This window comes from Mauremys mutica, chromosome 5 (assembly GCF_020497125.1).
Source record: "Mauremys mutica isolate MM-2020 ecotype Southern chromosome 5, ASM2049712v1, whole genome shotgun sequence".
In the NCBI taxonomy this organism is placed as follows: domain Eukaryota; kingdom Metazoa; phylum Chordata; order Testudines; family Geoemydidae; genus Mauremys; species Mauremys mutica.
In genome coordinates, this window is record NC_059076.1 from 27,433,877 (window position 1) to 27,457,712 (window position 23,836).

Here is a 23,836-nt window from a genome sequence, read left to right on the forward strand (position 1 = left end):
AATAATTAATATAACTCCAGTAGAGCCTTCCAGGAGAAATTATTATTCAAGTAACATCAGCTACCAACCTTAAAGATGCATGACAGGATTTTTAACACTGGTTTTATCTGATTTGAATGGAAGTTTTGTCACAGCTTGCCACGACAGGTGAGTTTTTTCTAAAGCAAATATAGCTTATGTTATAATACAATAATAGTATTTCTCTACTTGATTTACTTTTCAAATCCTTAAAATAAGCTAGGGACAAAAGGCAACTTGTGAGTGTTGAATATTAATTTTGCTTTAATAGTGGAAGAGAGAGACTATGTAAACTAAGCTAACCCAGCTCTAATAAAAGATCAGACCCTGACTTCCATCCCAGCTGCTAATCCCTCTTGAACCACCCTAACCAACTTTACACACCCAGTGTCCTCTGTGATAAGAATCCCAACCTGCTGTGTACCAACCTCCATACTCAACGCGTATTCCAACACTTCCTGTGAACTGCTGAAAGACAAAAGAAATCAGAAAAAAAAAGTTTGACAAGTTATGACAAAGGGCAAATTCAGTAAATAAAAATTCACCAGTTACAACAGATTAACACTACAGTGGCCATACGTCTAGCATGACATTGACTGGCAAGAGTTTCTATACCTTGGAGTTCTATCGTAATTGGCTCCACTTGGGTACTTCAGGCCACACCAGCTGAAGAACCATAATGATCCCGATTGGTGTCAGTTCCTTTCTTATCACTAGTGGTGAAAACACTTTCTATTGAGGTTACGCTGACATCAACTACTGTTGTATCAGAGCTGTGGTCTCACTCTCTCTTCATTGCCTGAGGAGAATTCATCCTTTCCAAAGGGAGCCTTTCTGTTTAATTTTTTTAAATGTGTAGTTACTGAATGCTCTGGGTGAAGTTGGCAGTGTCTTGCTGACCCTTGGTTCATCTAAATGTACTCTGCCAACCTTTTCTGCTTATTTCTGGATTGTTATCTGTATATTTTTGCTCTCCCTTCTCAAAGTCAGAGGAAGCAGCACTGTGGCTTGAAGATATGCTTCCAAATGCAGTTGTAAAATATCCCTTGCAGCCAGATATGACTTCTGTTTTGTTTTGATGCTGAGTGTTTCAGGACTGGCTTAACTAGGAGATCTGTGCCTAGTTGTTGCTGTGAGCTGTCAGATCAGAGTGAGCACCTAAAAGCTTCCCTAACCTCCCCTGATGCTTCTTTTAATTCTGACATGAAGTCCGCCAGGAAAGACTCCAGCAAGTCACAGTCAGATATCTCAGCTGGGTGTTGAGATTCAGTGTTGATGGTACACACTTTGGTGCAAGGTTGGTAACAGAGCCGCTGAAGCTACATTCTAATCCCTTTGAGCAGAGGAATGAGTTGATAGACTGCTTTGCTTGACCACTTTTTTCATTTGTCTCATTCTGGGCCATAGATTTCATCAATAAGGGTCTGTGTGAGATTTTCAAAAAGCACTGAAGTGTTTCGGAGCACAAGCCCTACTGCAAATCTCCTCCTTTGTCAGAACTAGCGAGAGCTGTGTTTGAAAACAGTTCCAACTCAATGCAAGCATGGTCCTCTCTAAACTCTTTAAAGCAAGTTTTGTTCACCAACATGCCCAGCACAAAGCTATGTTCACATTTGTTTACATAAACCAGGGTTGCCGGGGGGGAGGGGCAAATGGGGCAATTTGCCCCCCGCCCTGCAGGGGCCCCCATAGGAATATAGTATTGCAACTTTTTTTTTTATGGAAGGGGGCCCCTGAAATTATTTTGCCCCAGGCCTCCTGAATCCTCTGGGCAGCCCTGACATAAACTGTGCTTGTGCCTAAGAAGAAAAGTGTTTGGACATGGAGGCTGTGATGGGATTGAGCTCCCCACACAGGCCCTGCAAGAAGTAGTTAAAGCAGGTGGACCCAATCAGCTAACTAGGCTGCAAACAGGGGAGCTTTAGGCTGGAGGCAGCTAATTGCAGAGAGGCTTACCTGTGCAGGAAGAGGTGGGGCCTATCAAGCCAGGTAGTGGGCTACAGATTAGGTAGTTGCTGGAAAAAGGCAGTCACTCCCTGAGAAGAGGAAGGAGTGTTTGGGAGCTGCTGGGCGGGGCGGGGCGGGGCGGGGCCGGGGGGGGGGGGAAGTCTGCAGTTTTTCCCTTGGTGGAGGCAGTTGGGGGAAGGAGTAACCAGGATGATTGGGAAGCAGCAGTGAGGACAGAGAGAGGAAGCCCAGAACTGCTGAGCTAAGGGTCCCTGGACTGGAACTTAGAGAAGAGGGTGAGCCTGAGTTGCCCTACCAGCCACCAAGGGCATAGCCAAGACAGGAGGCAATGAATGAGAAGACTGCCTAGGCCTGCTGACAGACTGTACCCTGGAAGGGGGAACACTGAGTGACCTAGCTGAAGGGCTGAGTCACAAAGAGGATGCTGCAGGCCCAGGAGGGAGAGAAGCTGTAGACCAGAGTCTGAGTGACAGTATGCAAATTGCACACAGGGTGTTGGCCTTGAGAGCTAATTCCCAGAATGACCCGGAGGAGGTGCCAAACTAGCGGTGAGTGATGCAGCCCTGTGACAGAGGTCCATTGTTTTATTGTTGATGGAAAATGTTGATAGAGTATTGCAGGGCTTCAGTTCATGCTGAATAAAAACCTAATAACATTTCTGCCAGGAACATTAGCAGAGTGACATTTTTAAAAGTTGACTACTACCCTAAAAGGGTATATTGTATAGTGGGATTCTATATTCATTATATCATTCATTTCTTTCTACGGCAAATGTGCTCAGTTTGCAAATAATAAAAGCTTGTGTCTATCTGTACAAGTTTATTCTGGGCTTTGATATATCATCACGAGTAATAGAAGATGTGCAGGCCTGTTAATACTTTCAGCTTCTGCTGTGCAACCCCATTCTCTTCAAACTTACTCCCTCTGTGATACCTGTGCAAACCCACTTAAGACTAATGCGGGTGTACAGGTGTTGCTGAGGGCCTAATCTGAAGGCAAAGGGGTTGCACAAGTGAAGTTAGCTGCATAATTTGGCCTGCAGACTTTCTGTAACGTGTAGTAAGTGTGCAGTGGAAAGAAGGTCCGTTTGAATGTCAGAGCTCAGGAAGAGTTTATACAGCTGTTTTGTTTTGTTTTTGTTTTAAACAAACTAAATATTTTATGTGGAAGTCAGTGAAGCACAGTAGATAGGGAGCCTCACAAAGCTGTTTATATAGTCACTTTTTTCAAGAAGTACCATTATGTTTAAGATCCGGCTCTGAGAGCTTGTTGGATGGTCTATAATAGGTGGATCAGCCCATAAGGCCTGGAATTTCTTTGAGCCAAAGTCACTACCGCAAGAAATCTAAGCTGTTATTACAACATAAATGTTAACTCCCCCACCCCCCAAAAAACCCCAAGAATTGCAGGTAAATAACTTTTTCTGTGTTTTCCATGGTATTTAAGTAAAGTCTCAACAGATGTTTTGTTGACTGAAGTGTTACAGTAGTCATGTATAACCCAATGTGTGCTGATTTAACTGTGGATTTAACATCTCTTATCTCAAATCTCAACCCCCATTCAGCAAGGGCTAAATACCTTTGTACCATGATAAAAATGTAACTCTCTTGGTCTATCTCTAAATGTTCCTGACTATTAGGTGGCTTCTTAAATCAAGATGCACAATAGGGAGGTCTGTAACTCTGGAGCTTTATTGATCAAGTCTGTACTACAGTAATGATTAAGTTTGCAGTGCATGAACATTCCCACAGCACTAGATAATCTCCCAATGTCCTGTTCCCACACGCCCTGTACTGAAAATTAGGCTGGATTCTTTGGCAGATTTTACTTTGGTTGTTTCAAAGGCCTGATCATGAATCTGGAAAGAATGTTACATTATGTTGTCCTTTTTTTTCTACAAGAGTCTACAGTTTCATAGAAACATGTTTCTTATGTTCCCAGGTATTGAAAAATAATAAAATAACTATAAACTGAGCCCATCATCATATCCTGAGATGTTTTGAACCTGTATCTGACCAATAGTTCTGGCAATGCTGTGTGTGTGTGCTTTTTAAAAGCTATGTATATTTTAAACCATTGGAATAGGCATTGTTTGTGCTTAAAGTTCAGTAGTGTCAGTGTGTGAGGGAAATCCTCCATAATGCGGAGAAGTATCATTTGAAGGTTGACAGACAAGGAAGGAGAAGTATAGGATTTACGCATATTCATTCTCTGACTTCTAAAGTATAGTTCATTTGACATTATCATGTATTTAAAATGGATTGAATGAGAAAGAAAGGAAAAGGGTGACGAGAGACTACTAGATCTGTTTAAAGCAGGTTGTTCTCAGTGTTCAGGTTTGGGAGGGGGTGAGAGAACGCACACTCTGTGTTCTTACCCTGATATCAGAGCCATCTGAAATATTATATACAATACAATAAAAAAGTATTGTTTTTTTCCATCGCTTATTCACAGAAAACTGTCACTAGATGGACAAACTACAGAAATCACCGGAATTTGTGGGGGAAAATGGTGACTCAGTGCATGGTCAAATTGGTTCAAAATTGTTATAAAATACAATGGAACTCTCAGTTAGCTAAGATTCAGTGAAACTCTGTTTTTAATTAACACAAAAGTTGAGAATATTTTCAGTGTAGTGGAGTATGCAAATTGCATTTAAGAGTGAGATTAGTTATTCTGCTGAAAAATAACTTTCTAATAAGACTTCTATATGTGCTAGCAAGTTGTGTGCTTTACCTTTTAACTTATATATTTTTAGATTGTATTTGGTGACTATATGGTATACTACAATGTGTCTCCTGGCCCGGATTTCTGATTTCTTATCTATTTTTTTTTTAATTTTGTGGGGCAGTGACTGTCTTCTTTTTCACTTGTCTGCATGGTGCCAAGTACAATGGGACCTTGATGCCTAGTTGCTATCATCATGATGTCAGTGTAAATCAAGAATGACTCTCCATGTAATAGGGTATTGGACCAATTCTGTGTTTGGGTGATTTGCCTGAATAAAAGCTACAGGATCTTTCCCATACAAATACTCAGCATTAGTAAGAAATACCAAAAGGCTAGATTCCCAAAGGAATGCAGACACTCAGAAAACCAGTGGGATTCACAAAGCCTGAGTTGGGCACCTACTCTCTTTACACAGAAGCCAGCAGGCTAGGCTATTCCTCCGTGAGGTGCAAAGTGGAGGGGTATGTCCTAAAACCCACCACTCTTGAGGATTTTGAACTAAATACTCCGCTTAACATTGTTTAAAAGGGGAAATTAAAATGGTAGGTATAGATCCAAACTAGACCATCAGGGGAGCAATTCCTTGTGGTTGCTATCTGGTGAGCCACAAGGCTATTCTGGGCAATACTGTATGAGAATATGTTGGGGGCAGGAAAGCTGATGGGAAGAAAGGAGGAGTGAATAGAGGCTAGTCAGGACATGTATATTTTTCATCATAATTAGGGGACTTTCCCTTTATTGGCTAAATCGTGAGCCAGGCAGAGAAGTCCAATATAAGGAGGGTTCAGGGCAAATCAAAGTTGGGGAAAGTTGTACAGAAAGAGAAGAATTCTGCCCAGGCAAGTTAAGGATTCATCTGGAGAAGTTACCACAAATGACTGTTCTATTGCAATGAAGTTTAGTTCTGTTGTTCAAGTGAGTTTCTGTGGTTTTGTATGCCTCCCAACTCTCCAATTCAGAGACCAAATGCAATTCAAAAATGCTCTACTCTATACTGTTCACATCTGTCTAAAAAAGTGCAATTTTCCAAATCTCTGTAATAATGAGGCACAACTTGTAAAGCACAACTTGCTATTAAGGAGGAGATGATCTAATGGGATAGCTATTTATTTAAAATGTTGACTAACAAAATCTAACAACCAGCAATTAGACATGGAATTAATATTCTGTGGCATTCAAATCTAGATGCACAACTTTGAGACTAAACAATCCCTATATGAGAACTGGGTAGAGTTACCAACCAGTGATTTTTTTTTTTTAAATGCCAGGATGAAATCTTAAAAAATTGAGAATTCAAAGTACATGTTGGGAGCTTTAAACTAATGAAAAGTTCAACTGAGAGAAATTAGATTGACTGACTGAAAATGAACAAAACATTGTGGAGATGACTTGATTCATCCAGACAAGTTGCTAAAATGTCTCCAGGACATTGGATTAGTATCAGAATGTGGATTCTCAGAAGTGTCAGGGAGCAATATTCCTGTTGGGACAAACTGACCTCTAGGAATAATTTAGCCAATCTAGCCTTACCTGACTTTGCAGAGAAACAAATCTAGAGGAAAAGACCTTTCTTACCTTTTTTTTTTTTTTTTAAATGGGGAGAGGAGGGAAGAACAAACCATGTAATGACCCCTAATTGACAGATGATCTCTCTAATTCAGAACACTACTATTCTTTCAGATTACAGGTTTGTTACTTATTTCACCCATGTTTTATACCACACTCTTCATCATAAAGAAGACTGGGAACTTCATTAATATATATATTAAAATTAAAGCTGAGATCATGTGTGACTAAAACTTCACACTAGAAATCTTAAAAATGAATGTTTGCCAGAAAACTAGACATGAAAGAATTGCCTCAGTGATAGCCTAGTCATCTTGCAAATTACTGTGACCAGATAGGAGGATTTTGACCTTAAGTTTTGCTAGATGCATGCTTTGGAAAAGTGCTTTTTTTCAAAAAAATTTGGTTGCATGAGGCTTCATATCCAAACCATATAAATAGCCAGATAAAATAACTTGCCTGACATCTCTTCTGTTCTGTTACTATTACTAATTTTTTTTACTTGAGCTTTTGGAATCAACTGTACTCAACACAAATGAAATAAAGTACCTAATTTAAATATCTTCATAGAAGAAGGTCATTATTTTTCTCGTGTACACACAGTAAGAATATTCCAGCCAGTTGCTCTAGAATCTGTAAACATGGCCTCAGAATGGCCTACATCATCCTAGAACTGTACACAGAGGGGACCGTCTCTGTACTGTTCACCTTCTTACTACACAGTAGATGGTGAAGATTAGCTACTGCCATAATACTGTTCGCTCTCCTTCCCTCAAGACTACTCCAAGTAGACTCTGAGTGCAAGTGCTTTTCCACATTTTAAAGATTTCTAGTGTGCAGTTTTAGTCACACATGATCTCAGCTTTAATAATATACCTGACAGGTGGACTGGGGCATGCTTGGTGATGCGCTTTATCCCCCAACTCCCTGTCTCCTTGGAGATGACCCAGATAAGTTGATAGAGCCCCAGATTGTTTCTCATGGAGCATTCCCCCAAGTGTTCCAGGAGAAGCTGCAGTCACCGACAGTCTCACTGCCATTGTAATGGGGGGGGGATGTGCTAGGGCCAGAGTTGGTGTTGGAGCACAGGATGTCCATGGGTGCAGTACTGGTCTCCTGGGGCTGCCTAGGAATTTCTTCAGGTTTGGGGGATGGGCCTTCTGACTATTTCTGGTACGGGACGGGCAAACTCGACTTCTGAAAGTCTAAGGACTGTAAGAGGGGATCTCCTGGAACTTTGTTACCACAGAGCACCCTTCCATGGATTGTTCTCCTGGTCGTCTCCTTGCATAAGTACTCTAGTTACACTTTCTGCCTGATGTCTTTTTTTTTTTTTAACCTGCGGATGCTTGGGTGTAATGTGGCTATTCAGTTAAGGAGGGTGGAAAATTGAATCAAAGGTGTGTTTCACTGGGGGTGGAAAGGGAGAATTTGTGGAAAATTTTCACTTTTTCTCAATGTTGTTGATCAACATTTTTGAAAAATCTCAAGAAAATTGGGAGGCAATGTTAAAAAGGGGATAGGGATTTTTCCAACCACTTTTTCATTACCTTTTTTCCATTGTGAAAGGAAGTGTTAGTTTCTTTTGGTGATGATTTGTGAAAATGGGTTTTTATTTTTTTTTCCAACCAGGCCTACATATAGTATATTATTCAGCTACTAGATGTCTGTGAGTGATCTATAAACTTTACACAAGATGTGGTGCCTGGTAAATAAAGGGGACAAATTTGGCACAGGAGCTGTGTGGAAGCCTGTTGAGCTGTAGTTTTTGTGTAGTTCACACCTTCTATCTAATGTACACTAATTCCATATATGGTGTCATGACAGTGGGACAGGGTTTCTCTCTGTGATAGAACTATTCAGAGATGGGGTGCTCATTTTCAGAACTCCTATTGACAATTCATGTTAGGCAAACAGCAAGAAACTCATCTGGATATACAGTTGGCTTATGCAGCCTTCTGGTGCTTAAATGGCTTAAATGGCCTTTCTTTTGGGCTTGATAGCTGCCTAAGGCCCAAATACTGAAATCAAATCTGTGTGGGTAAAAGCAGCTGTCCATGCGCAGGAGGCCTCCGTAACTTGTCAGTGGGCTTCCATACACATGCTAGGGTCCACTCATGCACGTGAATTTGCAAGATTGGGGCTTAAAGAGATGCTACTGTCTAACCTGTTAGACTTAGTGTGGTGTACCCTTTTCAGTGAAAGATGAATGGTCAGTATCCACAATCCCCAAAAGTTTTTTTTTTTTTTTTTTTTTAATGGATGCACAATGGCATTTAATTAAACCCTTCCCTTTACTGAAACAGAAATGGAATTTAAACACTGTCTCTTGGAGTCTCCAAGAAACAAAGTTGTCTTTCTCTCTGATTTAACAATAGATTGATACTTGGCATCCCACAACAGATACTCTTTAACAGTACACTGGATTCCGACTTTCACTGGTTAAAATAGAGGCACTCACTAACTGTGTGCTGAATTGTAGTCCATTATTTAATAGGGAACACCTCCATTCTTTATGCTTGTGTACTCGGTCCCCAATTGGGGGCGGGAGGGAATAAAGATCACTATATTGTAATTCAAGTCTTTCTGTTTCTGGGGGATTTTTTCTTTAAGTCAGATATTCTGAAATTTTTTCCTGTTTCTTTGATAAGTCCTCCCAGATCCCACTTTTTTTTAAGCCCATTTTCTAATGTGTAGAATAGGAGTCATCTGGTACATATGATTCTAGTAGGGCTGGGATAATTCCAATTCTCACATCCATTCTATTACAATTTTGATTTTGGTACTGAAATAGTTCTCATTTTACACATACCTTGATAAAAGAAGAAACTCAGTTAGGCTTGTTTAGTTCCTTAATTGATTTTTTAAAATTCATTGTTTTTCTGCTGATTGACTGTTTCCCTACATGTGTAACGTGTTTAACGAGCTGACTTTTGTATCCAAATTTTGGTAGCCTTTTATAAGGATCATCCTCCTTTGTGAATGCACAGCTGCCACCTCCTTCTCAGGGAGAGCTTGAAACCAGACTCTTCTCTCTAATTCGAATCATGGACTATCAGGGTTAGAAGGGACCTCAGGAGGTCATCTAATCTAACCCCCTGCTCAAAGCAGGACCAATCCCCAACTAACTCATCCCAGCCAGGGCTTTGTCAAGACTGACCTTAAAAACTCCTAAGGAAGGAGATTTCATCACCTCCCTAGGTAACCTATTCCAGTGCTTCACCACCCTTCTAGTGAAAAAGTTTTTCCTAATATCCAACCTAAACCTCCCCCACTGCAACTTGAGACCATTGCTCCTTGTTCTGTCATCTGCTACCACTGAGAACAGTCTAGATCCATCCTCTTTGGGACCCCCTTTCAGGTAGTTGAAAGCAGCTATCAAATCCCCCCTCAGTCTTCTCTTCTGCAGACTGAACAATCTCAGTTCCCTCAGCCTCTCCTCATAAGTCATGTGCTCCAGCCCCCCTAATAATTTTTGTTGCACTCCGCTGGATTCTTTCCAATTTTTCCACATCCTTTTTGTAGTGTGGGGCCCAAAACTGGACACAGTACTCCAGATGAGGCCTCACCAATGCCAAATAGAGGGGAATGATCACGTCCCTCGATCTGCTGGCAATGCTCCTACTTATACAGCCCAAAATGCCATTAGCCTTATTGGTAACAGGGGCACATAGTGTAAATAGCATGACACTAAACTGGGCCTAGGAATTTTGCCCAGAGTTGATAAAGATGTTTTTCCCAGTGTGTTTTTGAAGTTCCTAATTAGTAAAACTCTCAACGCTGACACCCTGTTCTAAGCCTTAAGCCCCTTCTATCCAAAAAGACCCCCATTCAAAAAAAAAAAAATCTTGTCCCAGTCAGTTTTGACCTTGAAAAGGAAAAGACTCCATGAAATCCTACCAGGGGCTTCATATAAAATTAATAGCAATAGTGGATGCTATAGATGGGCTGCATCCTGCAAAGATATATTCATGTACTTAACTTACCGCTCATGAGCAATTTCTCAGCTTAAATGAGATTACTCATATGCATAAAGTTAGGTACCTGTGGTAGGCCCTGATCCTGCAGACATTTAGTGATTAAATTGCACTTGGGGCATGTTTGCGTGTGTAAAATCCCAACAAACAATAAATCCTGAGGCAATTTGCTGCTTTCCAACTGCAGTCAAGACATTGCCTGGTTGCAAATGTTTTTGATATGATTTAATACAATATTTTTTTCTTAAGGTTTTCTGCTATAGTTAAGGATGGAATATGTTTTTGAGAGTGTACTAACTCATAGTCACTTGGGACTGTATTCTGATATCATATCACATTCAGCAGTTTTTAGCATCTCAAGAACTCCCATTTATTTCACTGTGATTACCCAAGGAGTAAAGTGTTACTTAATATATTTAAGGGGATCAGAATCTATTCCCTTGACCTAAATGTGCTTCAAAGTCCTCAAACACCAAATGGGAGGCGATGGGTAATAACTAAGCTCTCCCCTTAGAAGTATAGTGAGGGTTCTTGGAGCACTTTCTGATGCTCAGATAAAAGATGTCGTAGAAAAAAATTGTTATAATGTTAGACACGAGCCAAAGACATTTAGGGCCAAATGGATTAAAGATTTCGAGAGGTACCTGAACTGTGCCCCTGAAATATGTCCACTGAGATTCAAACATGTAATTGTGTTCACACAAATGCTTAATCACAAGAATAATTTGCTGGCAACTTCTTATGTCTGTGAGAATATCTTATACTTTGTTTAAAAGTTGTCTAAAGAGTGTAAGGAGTACTTTTTTCAGGTGCTTAGAAGCACTTGGCCTTTGGCCTCAGGTCTCACAAAGCTTTCAAGTTTTGCTATTATCACGATGTGATACATGTGTTGGCATGCATTTTTGCTTACTTAGCGAGCCCCCTCTTTTTCCACTGCCAAATGACCAGTGTAAGTGCTGTACAGTGATGAGATTTTCAGCTCATTTTGCAGATAAATGTCTTATAATTGTGGGTGACAAGATTCTGAACAAAGTTTATTGACAATAGTTTGCTTTCATGAATTTTAAAATGAGATTTTCTTGGAATGATCCTTTGAAGTTATGTTCTTATTAATTGCTGGGATATTGAAATGTTGATTGTGTCCTTTCAGCACTTAGTAAAGTTAAGGATTTTAAGTATAGCTACCACTTTGTCATACAGAATACACCATGAGGCTGAAACAGGAAGGATAATATATTGGGGTAATATGCCACCATCCCCTATGGTAAGATTGTTCTCCATGTTCCACTTGGAGTGCAGATGGTAGGAAAGATTTTATTCCATTGCTCACTTTTAAAGTATACTTACCATTTTAATTTTATGTGATTTTAACACAATACAAAAACACATAACCCGGAGACTAAAAGATTAAAGAGGGTGAGCAGGAAGAGTTTAAAGGATGATACAGGTAGCCATAACAATCGTGCAACCTGGAAGCCAGTTTGGATTATGTTTGTGTGATGGGCATGGTACAGATGCAGAGTCTAGAGAGTTAATCAAAATAGGTTTTATAGTCACACAAACAGAAATAATTACATATCAGTTTGACTTTGTCACTGTGGAGTAAGCTTGAACCTAGTAAAACAGAAAATGCAGTATTTTTTCTTTTCAAAATGTACTTATTGTTAATTCCAAATCAAGTAAGTAGACATGAAGGAAAAGTAGGTCATAATCAGAAGATGATAATGTGGGGGTGGACGAGGAAGTGGTTATGGGTAAAGTTTCGTTAGAATTGCATGTTGTCTAGTGAATCTTAGACCTTTTCATATCAATCTTTTGCCTTTTTTTAAAATAAAATGGAACAGTTTGAGCTGTGAGGCCCTTACAGGCCTTTTGAGATGGCTATACAGTGTAGATGATAAGTGGAAAAGTAGCTCTGAAATCCAGCTTTAGCTGAGAAAAATAGCTTCTCTATTTTAATTTCAGGTATTTTACAGGCAAAATTGAATTATCTTAAACCACTACAAATAATTTATCATGTTAGTTAGATGCCTTCTTCCCTGTCATGTCATCTGATCTAATGGTTCTTTCTTAATTTATGACAGAAATACTGTGGAATAAGGTAAATGTCAACTATAACGATGCTGTTTGTCATGATGGAAAACAGTGAGCGAGAAATTATGTTTAATGCATCAAAGCAGGAAATTTGAAGTAGGTTATCCCAGCTATAGTCATAAACTTTTTTGGGGGGGGAACAGTGAGAGGGGTTCTCATTACTTTAAAAAAAAAACTTTAACACATACACATAATAACTGATTACAGGCAACATGGTTTAGAAGCACATTTTCCACTTAAATGAAGGAAACAAATGAACACATTCTCATTTTCTAGTTTTTAGGAATACTAATCAATCAACATGGGCCAGAAAAGATACTTATATCCTTCTTCATACTTAGGGCAACAGAGGTCACAGTATAAAAGCTCTATGTATGAGAATCAGCTGCATTTATCAGTCACCTTTCCCCTTATATGTCTTATTCTGATCCAGATTTCTTTGATTCTGGATGTCATGGTAGCTGAAAGAATCTTGTAGTGATCACTCTAACACCACCATGTGCATAGTCAGTGGTGAGAATGGGTAGCACTATACTATATTGAAAAGATTGGGGGAATACAGAAAACAGCACAGACCTCATAGACTTTAAGGTCAGAAGGGACCATTATGATCATCTAGTCTGACCTCCTGCACAATGCAGGCCACAGAATCTCACCCATCCACTTCAATAACAAACCCCTAACCTATGTCTGAGTTATTGAAGTCCTCAAATAGTGGTTTGAAGACCTCAAGCTGCAGAGAATCCTCCAGCAAGTAACCTGTGCCCCATGCTGCAGAGGAAGGTGAAAAACTTCCAGGGCCTCTGCCAATCTGCCCTGGAGGAAAATTCCTTCCTGACCCCAAATATGGCGATCAATTAAACCCTGAGCATGTGGGCAAGACTCACCAGCCAGCACCCAGGAAAGAATTCTCTGTAGTAACTCAGATCCCATCCCATCACAGACCACTGGGCATACTTACCTTGGGCTTATGTTTTAAAATACTTGATTAAAACTGCTGAATATACACTTCAGGAGTTCTGGTATTCAACCTTGATGCTCACAGGTGAAAATTAATTGGCTCACATTCTGTCTTGGTTCTGTAGCTTTGCAGCTGTGAAAGTCTCTGCTAAGAAAGGTCCAGAAATGCTCACACAAGTGTATTAGCAGGGTCAGTGTTTAGTGGGTAGGCCCTGGCCTGGAATTAACTCAGGAGATGTTGGTTCTTTTTCTGGATTTACCACTCACCTGTTGTGTTACCTTGGGCAACTTACTCCACTTCGTGTCTTTCCCTGCTCACCCTGTTTCTCTTGTCTATTGAGACTATGGCAGAGGTTGTCCTACTATATGTTTTTTGTACAGTACTTATCACAATGACGTTCCAACGTTTGGGGCCATTATGTGCTACTCTAATACTACAAGTAATATTGGTGGGAAAACTTGTACAGCTCCTGCGTGTGCTGGCTGATTGTAACCTGTGCTACTAGTATTTCACTTTCATAAGCATCAAATTCTCATGTTTTGATTTTATTTTCTAAGAAAATAACACTCCTCCTGATCCCACACCACCCCTCCAAGTGGAAAAATAAAATATGTAATTTAGGATTAGAAAAACTTTTTTTTTTTAATCAGTTAGCAATACACAGTGTCTTTTTGTTTTTCTCCCTGAGCCCATCTGATTACTATGGCAGACAATGGAAGATGTAAAAAGTGAGTTGATTCTGGTTCTTGGAGGATGATGATAAATGGTCAAGGTGTGGAATTTCTGGTTGAATTCCTTCAGACGGGCTTTTCTATTATTATTTTTTAAGCCTTTACCATCTCAGCCAGGAGTGTAACTGCTCCCCATCTTTATTCTCAGCAACTATGAGAGAGGCATAATCAGGTTAGAATAATGACCATGGAAATGGTTTGCTTCTCCTTGACCATTCTCTCTCCCCTCAAACTTCCCTTCTCCCGTTTTTATCCCTTCAGTCACGCGCCACTAAAGGGCCACATCAAGAACAGCTCAGAACAGGATTGCAGTGTACCCTGATCCCACCGTGCTGTAACCCTTCATGTTCCCAGACCAATTCTTCACTTTCTCCTCCTGGTCCCTTTTACACTTCCTCTCCTTCACCATCTGGTAAACAGGGTCCAATTCACTTGCCTTTCTCCAAATTGCAGCGCACACATGTCCTTCACCAATCACTGGTAAGAAGGTTCCTTTATTGCTTCAATATAAAAGATCATGGCTTTGTATAAAGCAGTGGTTCTCTGACTTTTGTACGGGTGACCCCTTTCACACAGCAAGCCTCGGAGTGCTACCCTCCTTATACATTAAAAACACTTCTTTTTATATATTTAGCACCACTATAAATGTTGGATGCAAAGTGGGGTTTGGGGTAGAGGCTGACAGCTCGTGACCCCCATGTAATAACCTTGTGACCCCCTGAGGGGTCTTGACCCCCCAGTTTGAGAACCTCTGGTATAAAGGGATCTTAGTTTTTGCCCAGCTAGAAGGCAGCAACCCTAATTCTGGATCCTCCAGATACATGGGAGGTGGCCTCTCATGACATTGTTATGAAGACGCAACAGGGGATGTGGCCTCCTTATTACCTTAGAGGCATTTAGGCCTACAGATGTGCAAAGATACTTTTAGGTGTTGCTCCCACTCAGCATTTCAACGCATAATTTAGGAGCCTATGTTTAACTGAAAGTCAATGGGACATAGGCTCCTAAGTCAGTTAAGCACAGAAATGCTGAGCGGTGCAATGACTAAAACACCTTTTAAAAATCCACAGCGTAGAGCCAGAGAAGGCGATGAGTGAACCAAGGGGAAACAATGGAGGGAAAGATGAGACTTTTGGGAGGAAGCGAATCTCTAAAAGGTAGGGGGGTTTCAGAGATGGATATGCTCCAGAAGGGGGTGAGGAAGAGAGAGAGAATTGGGAGTCCAGGTGGTAAGGAAGGATGCAAGGCAAGAGAAGAGTAGGCAGTGGCATGAGCTTTGGTTCTGCCTCACTCACTCACTGGCCAGGGTACCTAGCTGGGCACATGTCCTGGGATCTCACCCCCACTTTGAGCTTGTGGGTTCAAAGATGGGGACCCGCAGGTATTCTGCCACCACCCTAACCCTTAGGGTAGGGTTCCTTCTCGCTGCCACCACTCGATTATTTCGGTGAATCGAGACACCCCTCTGTCCCCCCCTGTCTACCTTCAAAGACACTCCCTGGGAACACAGATCCACTCACAGAGGAGGAACCTTCCCCCTCCCTTCTCTTCCCTCTCTCCAGCCTGCTCCGGAGAGAGAGATACCTTGATTCCAACTCCTTGAATCTCTACACACAGGGAAGCAGCCCACTTCCCCCCTCCCTCTCCTCCTTCCAGGGACTTTCCCGGGGAAGCACAGATCAAATCACAGAGGGAGGAAGATTCCTTTCCTTCCCTCTCCATTCCCTGCTTTCTCTGCTTGGAGACAGCCCTTGTCTCCACAGAGTGGCGCCTAGCTTCCTTCCCCTGAATCCACAGGTAAGGAACTTTACCAAGTCCTGAACTTTAAAGAGTTTATTAAAAGAATAAAAAAAGAAGAGAAAAAATACACAATCTCTGTGAATCCAAGATGGACATTGATAGGGTCTAATCTTATTAATCCCTGGAGAAATTTCTCCCTTTTCCTCAGTACAAACAATACAGGCAAAATTACGAATAATCAATACAAACACACAGAATTGCAGACACAGGATTCTTATATGAAATTACCCTGTACTTCTAATACTCACTAGCTTGAATAGAAGAAATTAGTTCAGAAAGATGAGCAGACTTGGTTAAACGTCTGGGCTGGTGTAGTTCCAGACGGCTAAGAACACAGAACAAAGAACACAGAGACCCAAGTTCCCGCTCTCTGGGATTTTCAAATTCTCTTCCCTGATTGGTCCTTTGGTCAGGTGTTTCACCAGGTCTGGGTTAACCCTTTACAGGTAGAACTTAACCCTTAACTAACTACTTATGACAGCACATAAGAAGTAACAAGCTGCTCCATGACAAGCAGTGAAGTAACATAGTCGACCCACATCCAGAGCAAGGGGGTGTAAGAATCACAATTCATTCCCTCATCTGCTCCTGGAAGGTGCCGCCACTTTCTTGAGTCAGATGGAAAACATGATATTTAGCCCTATATATTTGCTTTTGTAGCCTGTGTGTCTTATAAAAATCTATCACAGATCTTTAAAGTATGCAGTGATGAAGGCACACAGGTCCCTGAGAGCAGGTTGTTTACCCTAAATGTCCCCTCTGCCAGCAAAATATACAACTTTCAGCAACATGACTCATATAATTTTGAAGTTTGTTTTTGTTTAGAACAGGCCCAGGGAAATCTCACTGGCACTAGGCTCTGACAGCACTCTCCAGTAGCTCAAAAGTTTATAAGTAAAGTGTATATAAGGATGGTTCAGGCAACACGGGATATCTATGACACTGGAGCTTAAAAGGAGCCAAAATAAATCCACTTCAGCAGCAGGCCCTGCTAATTCATTCTGATAACACTGGGTGCTTTAAGGGTTGATTTTTACTCCATAATCACTTTCCAAGTTCAGTGAGGCTCAAGGGTGAGGCATAAGCTCTCAAGTAAACTCAATAAGAATGTTTTAGAAAAAGTGAAATGCTTAGCATTTTTTTTTGCTGTGTGTGTCTCACTTATTTTCACAGAATACAAGGTAAATGACACGTGGTGATGGTCTAGTGTTTACCTTTAGGATAAGGGTTTAGAGGTAATCCTATGTATTCTAAAGGAAACTTAGTAAAACACATAAATACCCATTTTGTGTTCACTTGCATAAACATCAAAGGAAATCTCTATCCATTCTTATGCATTCACACTTCTAGGTTAGTTGGGGAGAGGATGACTTGGGAGATAGACCATGGGATATAATACTTAGCATTTCTGATAGCATTTGCCATCATCAGTTCATTGTAAAAATTGAACTAACTGGGCCCCATAGTATTCCTCTCAGAAAAGTAAATATTCCCTTTATACAGATGAGATGACAGAGGCACAGAGAAAGTATTTATTTTGTTCAAAGCCATGATGGAGTCAATGTCTGAGGAACTGTTAGATGCAGAAACTCCTGCATCCTACTCCTTTAACTATTAACCCAAACTATCTCTCACAATACAGAGCCTGTCGCCTTGGAATCAGTTCTGGACTGAAGTTACACTTTGAAAAGTTATTTAGTGGTCTCTGAAATCTATTGGCTAGTGAACAAATGTTCCCTTAACTAAAACCCTTCCAGTTGGACCCCTTGTTTGAAGCAATACCAGACAGACCAAAGACTGACTGACTGACCTGGAAACTAAACTAATCTCACATCTAGCAGTTTCCCCCTTGAAGTCAGGTGCAGAGACATTTGGCAGAGTAGTGAGCGCTTGCAGCATTATATTCTGTAGACAGAGAACTTCATTTCCAGGACTGTCAATCAGAAACCTTTTGCAAGCACTGTAGACATCTTAAAAAAAAAAAAAAAAAAAAAAAAGAAGGGGAAGTGAGGGGACTTCCTGGTCAATCAGATGTAAAGCCTGTAAAACTGGAAATGTTCTATGGTGTGAAGATTGATACGCTGTTCAATTAACAATATTATGAAAAGCCTCACTAATTTACCACATTTGTTTTACTGTCAAAAGTTTGGCTGAATAGTCTTCAGTGCAACAAGCTTTTAAGTTATTTGAACTCTTAAAAATCACGTATGAACAATGTTTAATTCCTCTTAAATATACTATTATTTAATTGGTACAATATTTAATCTCTAGCTCCTGTCACTTAAATGGGATTTGCATAGGCAGGATGCTGCACTTGCCTGGAACTCCATTGAAATGTGGCTCTGCAAGTGTCTGCCTATGTCTATCCAATTACAGATGAGTTACCTTTAGTTTGTGAGGCATGTAATGTTGCAAAAGTTAAGAGATTGTGGCTTTATCCATAACATTACTATATTGTGACAAATCATGTTACAATGTTGGATGAATATGAAAGCAAGCCCATTTTCCTGTGTAGTCAAAGAAATATGAACACACACAAAGTTACTGTTAATTTTCCCTGTCAGGTATATCCGTTTAAAAGATTTTCAAGGAGTCCAAAAAGAAGAGGCTCTAGCGAAAAACTAAAACAAATGATATAAAAAGTCTAGAAATAGAAGCTAATTTTTAATGATTGTTGGTGGGTCTTTCTGGCAACTATCTCTTGTTCAGATGGCATCAATAAGCATTTGGATATGCCTGTTATGCATGTATGATTGATGGTTCCCTTTCAGGATTGATCAGATTTTATTAATCCTGCCCCATAATGCGACTATTGAGCCACTCTTTGAAAGAAAGGGCAGTAAATTCTGAATTTTGGTGTAAAGGAAATGTTGTTTTTCATAGCCAGGGGAATGTTGGAATTCATTGCCACAGAAGGTAACTGAATTGAATTAAACATGGTCATCAGGTTTTTTTAAAGAATAACTTCATGATGGTTAAGATTTGTAACTATGCAAGCTATGATAAAAAGGGCTAAATGAATATCAAGCTGATGTCTTGTTCAGGTCAGAAAAGAATATCCCCTCCCTCTCCTGCTGAGTACAGTATTGCTCAGTTGGCTAGGTGCATTATGTTTTTGCCTTCCTCTGAAGCACTATGTATTGGACACTGCCAGAAGCTGGATGCAAGAGCAGATGAACTAATCTATGATGGATAAATCCTATGTTCTAGTTGTGTGCAGTACATTAACAAACACTATGAAATATAAAATCTACTGCAGGAATAATGTTTAAATTAGTCTTCATTTATGCAAATGTTAATGTTTACTATGTAATTCAGAACTTTCATTATAATGTTCCAGTTTTCTAATTACCTTCTAACATGAGCCAACAGAGGGTTATAAATGATTGGTTTGGTGCTATGTTTAGTTCTTCAGTCACTGCAGAAACTGGTAGAGCTCAGAATTAAGCAAATATTAGACCAAACAGTGTGCATGTGATTGTCAATTAGGTCCTGATTTGTCTAAGTATTCTGCATGCTTAGACCCTTGTGCCTGCATGAAAACCCACTGAAATCAGTGGGTTTTCATGCAGGCACAAAGGTCCAGATGCATGGAGCAATTGACCGGACTAGAGCTCCTAGATTTTTTAAATATACTGCTTGTATATTAAATAAAGCAGAAGCAAGTCACTTGCTGGCTTAGAGAAGAGAGTTGGAAAAAATAGATGGAGTTTGCCTCTGATGTCTTACCTACATTAGACTTGACAAAACATTCCTATCTTTGTTCCACCAGCAGTAGCAACAGTTGGGAGCAATAGAGTAACCAGGCCATTGGTAGCTGCCAGGGTATTAACTGTTGTGTGGCCTATCTAGATCCTTGCTGAGCAAGACAGGGTGGGTTTGTTTTAATGCTGTCATTGGTCTATGCTAGTGCTCCACCTCTCACCATTGATGGTAGCAATGGAGCTGCCGTGGTAGTAGCAACAATGGGAAATATAGAGGCAAAAAGTCCAATGTAGAAACAGTATGCTTCAGCCACACAGGTGTCTCTTTATATGCCTGGTTCAAAGTCAGCTCAATAGATGCCCATTGACTTTGTTGGGCTTGGATTAGACCCTGATTGAGTCTAATCTGAAGCAAATTAATAACATTGCAATGATCAATTTTCACATTACTGCACCAGCATCCATACAACAATATGTTTGCATCTATTTAAACAATTTGTACTTAAAATCTAGTAGTCTTTTTAAAATTACATTGTCACAGGATGAGTCTCTGACTTCAAAATGAACTGAAAACTTACTTTCCATAAATTCTTGGTGTATGTACATTATGTATTGTCTGACAAATATTTTATATTAAAAAATCCTCCAGTACAGTATATTTCAATCTACATATGTAGGTGATAGTGTTTCTCAGTTCAAAAAGACTTAGCACTGATTCTTATGCTTTACAGGGATGCATTTTAATTCAATAATTGTTTTTTAATTCACTAAAGCTTGTTCAAAAGCTAATCTGAATAAAGTTAACCTAGGCTTTCCTCCCCCTAAATTTTCAGGAAGTGTGCCATGTGACTTTCTCACATCAAAAATTAACTTTATTACTCTCTTAGTACAATTTTATAAAATGAGTCATACTGCCAAGAATCTGAGTCGTTGATCTACAATCTTTTAGCTATGCCTCCTGCCCTACTAAGTCGGGACCACAACCTTGAATGGAAGTTGCCTTTAGTGTAGGTTAATCTAGGATAGATTTACTAGATGTTTTAAACAGTCAGTGAGGACAGCTGACTTTTAGATAAGGTGCCAGAATTCTTAACATTACCTAAAGTACAAATTAAAATGAATTTTTCCAAAGATTTTTCATTACATTTCTTATTCTGCCTACTGTGCACAGTACATAATTAAAGAGTACTGCTCTTATATATACTCCATCTGAAGCAAATTAACATTTCTCATGAACTTTGTTCTTTTGTGGGGAAGTAGTAATGAGTAAAGTAGCTTCTAAACTTTCTCGGATTTATTACTAGTTAAGTCAATGCGCAATACATTTGCATATGCTGTGTGTCAACTGCTATATACCACAAAAAGCTTTTTTGCTATTGTTAACAAAGCAGGTCTATCTAATGAGTTCCGTCCTGGGCTTGGAGTGCATGTAACATACAAATGGTATTCTTTGAGATAGTCTGCTCACTTTTGCTGAGCAACTTCTTCCTCTTTCAGTTCCATACTTCCTACTTGCATTTGAATCTTGAAATTTAAACTGACTTATGATTGCCGTACTCTAAGGCCCCTGTCCAAAGCCCACTTAAGTCGATGGAACGAATGCCATTGACTTCAATACACTTTGGATCTGCCCTAAATCTTCTGAACATCACCATCTGTGGAAGTATGGATCTAAGCAAAGCTAAAAATTTAAAATATGCAAGCAATATCTCACTCCTTAGCAGAGGCACTAATGTTTTATTTTTTTTATGAAGAACTTATTTTTATTTCCTGTCCTAAATCCTTGATTACTTTTTCTAAGTAAGCCTATAGGGGTGCAGCTCATAATTTAAAGTAGTAACTGTTCTCCATTAGAGAACTGAACAGGTGACAAATTTGGTGATCTTCAGCTAGCTTCTGCCAAAAATATCAATCTGTTATAAAAGTCTCTGCTAAGGAGAGGTCTAGAAATGACACAGAAGGGGTGTTTATAGAGCTATGCTGTAGGTGGGAGTGAAGCTTACATGTAGGTTCCACATTGTGTACTATAAATTGCTCATGTTGAACATAAATCTTATCCTGGATCAGAGCAATTCTCCATCTAGCAACTGTCCTGTCTCCAACAGGAGCCAGTAAGCATGATTCAGAGGAAAGTGCAAGAAACCCTGAAGTGGGCACCTGGGGAATAATATGCCCACAGGAAAAGTTTTGATCTCTCTGTGCTATTGGTTACCAATGGTGAACTGGGGATAATATACATACTGACTTCAAAGGGTGGGTGAGGATTAAACAGTTAAGGATTTTACAGTGCCTTGAGAATGAAAAGTGCTATGTAAGTGCAAGTTTCCCATGGCTTTTACATTAGCCCTCATGGGGGGGGGGAGGAGGAAGGGGCAATTCAGTTTTAAAGTAATTGTGAGTATTCAATCAAAATTGTAGATAATTAAAATCATATAAATAGCTTTCTAGGTCTCTCTTATTCCTCTGCGACCAGCTGACCCTGATTTTTTTCCCCCTTCCCTTCAAGCAATGTCCCTGACTCAGTTGTCAAAGACTGGAAAAGCAGAAGTGTCCACCTAGCTTTGAACTTGATACCTGCGGTGGAGTTACAAGGTTAAACAAAGGGGGTGGATTTTTTTTAAGCTGAACATTACACTTCAAAAAAGGTCTTTTCCCCTCCCCTAGTGCATTTTCAGGTTGTGTGCACTCCTGCCTGTCTTTTACTCCGTCCCAGCAGAAGCTGTCGAGGAAGATGAGAGCTCTATTTTGCGTCTCCCTTGTATTGCAGATAGGGGGAGGAGGTGGTTATTAGAGGGTCGCCCCCCCCCCTCGCTTTTTCTCCGTCTCTCTAGCTAACACGCTCGCTCGCTTTTCTCCTCTTAGGTGATCCATTTCTAGGCAACGTGCTGGCTGGTGCTGGAGCTGCCAGCTCTCTCTGCATCCCACCAGCAAAGCAAGCTCTAAAGCATCCTGCGGACCATCAGCTGCTTCCCTCTGCTTTGCTCCAGGCACTGCTTCTCTGTCTCCTGCCCTGTCCAACCACTACCTTGCGCGACAGACACAGCACGCTGGGCTTGATCTGCAGATTTCTCCTCCAGTTGTGGGAAGCAATTTTTAAGCAGGGGGTGGGGGAAAATCTCTGCATTACTATCTGCATTACCTTGAAGTTCACTTTGTTTTTTGGCCTGGGGGGGGCTTTTCCTGCAGGAATCTGGCTTCTAGAACTGGGATCTCCTATTTACTTGTTACCCCGCTCCGCCTCCTTCCTTACTGAAGGCGAGTTATTTGCTGCGGGCTCCCGGGGTTTCGGGCTCTGGGGCTAAGAGGGGTTTTTGTGTGTGTGTGTGTGGATGTGTGTGTGTGTGCGCGCGCGCGGTGTGTGTGTGTGTGTGGTGGGTTGGAAGTTGTTGTGCAGGAGCCGGGACTGAGCGGATCCCTGGACCCTGCGGAAGGATGGAGGTGGTCTGACGAAGAGAGGCGCCTGCTGCCCAGAGAAGCAATCGGGCTGGATGGATTCGCTGCCCGAACTAACAGCAGCTGTGGTCGCTGTGCCCAGAAGCCCCCCGAAGTGACGCGGGGCTCTTGCGAAGGAGAGGGGCGCCCCAAACCCTGGGCTCTCCCCATCAGCCGCTGTACACAGGCAATCGGGATTTAAACGGCGTTCCTGCATCTCCAACTCTTGGGCTTGCTGCGCTGTCCTTCACTAGCCTCCTTGTAAGAAGAGATCTGCCGCTCTTTTAAAAAACAAAAAAACCTAAACCCCAGGAGGACATGGAAGTTTTCTCTCTCATCTTGGTTGTGTCCGTCTGGTGGACTCGAACCTGGGAAACGGCGACTGCAGATTCAATCATACATATAGGTAAGGGGGCTGCTGCGTCTGCTGGTTACTTTTCGAGCTCCCCTTGGCAACGTCTCTCTCTCATTCGCGCTCTCTTTGCAGTCCCTTTTCCTTCTTGCCATCTTCTTTCCTGCTCTCCCTCTTCCCCCCCCCCTCCGTATCCTTGCTTCTCATAAAGATCTTTGCTTCCCCCCCTCCCTTTTTTTACAGTTGCTCTTTATAAATGGTTCTTGGTGGATGATGTGTGTTTAAACCTTGGGTTTCGTATCTAGTGGCTTGGAGGGGTTTTTACGGTGGGGGGGGGGATAGCGGGAGAGTTCACGCACCCTGAATTTGCCCTTAGCACGAATCCCCCCCCTTTCCCCGCGACTCACTAATTTGCCCTATCGGGGAACCCCAAAGTATCCCCCAGATGGAGTCTAATAGCCACAGCCACCCCCCGCCGCCTCGGCGGAACAGGTGGTTTGGCA

General features: G+C 41.0%; 1 protein-coding gene across 8 annotated transcripts in view; it reads left to right on the forward strand.

Annotated features, from left to right (window-relative positions):
• The window catches only part of GRID2 (glutamate ionotropic receptor delta type subunit 2), a 1,103,852-nt gene that overhangs the window by 21,309 nt on the left and 1,058,707 nt on the right, over positions 1–23,836 (forward strand). Inside the window, exon 1 of one of the 8 annotated variants that reach the window (XM_045017700.1) lies at positions 2,169–2,534. The exons of 6 other annotated variants lie outside the window; for them this stretch is intronic. In XM_045017700.1, the coding sequence (XP_044873635.1) occupies positions 2,507–2,534 (28 nt within the window). In that variant the 5' untranslated portion in view covers positions 2,169–2,506. Of the gene's footprint in view, positions 1–2,168; positions 2,535–23,299; positions 23,388–23,836 lie in introns of those variants that run through there. One more of the 8 variants, XM_045017711.1, reaches the window with a different exon arrangement.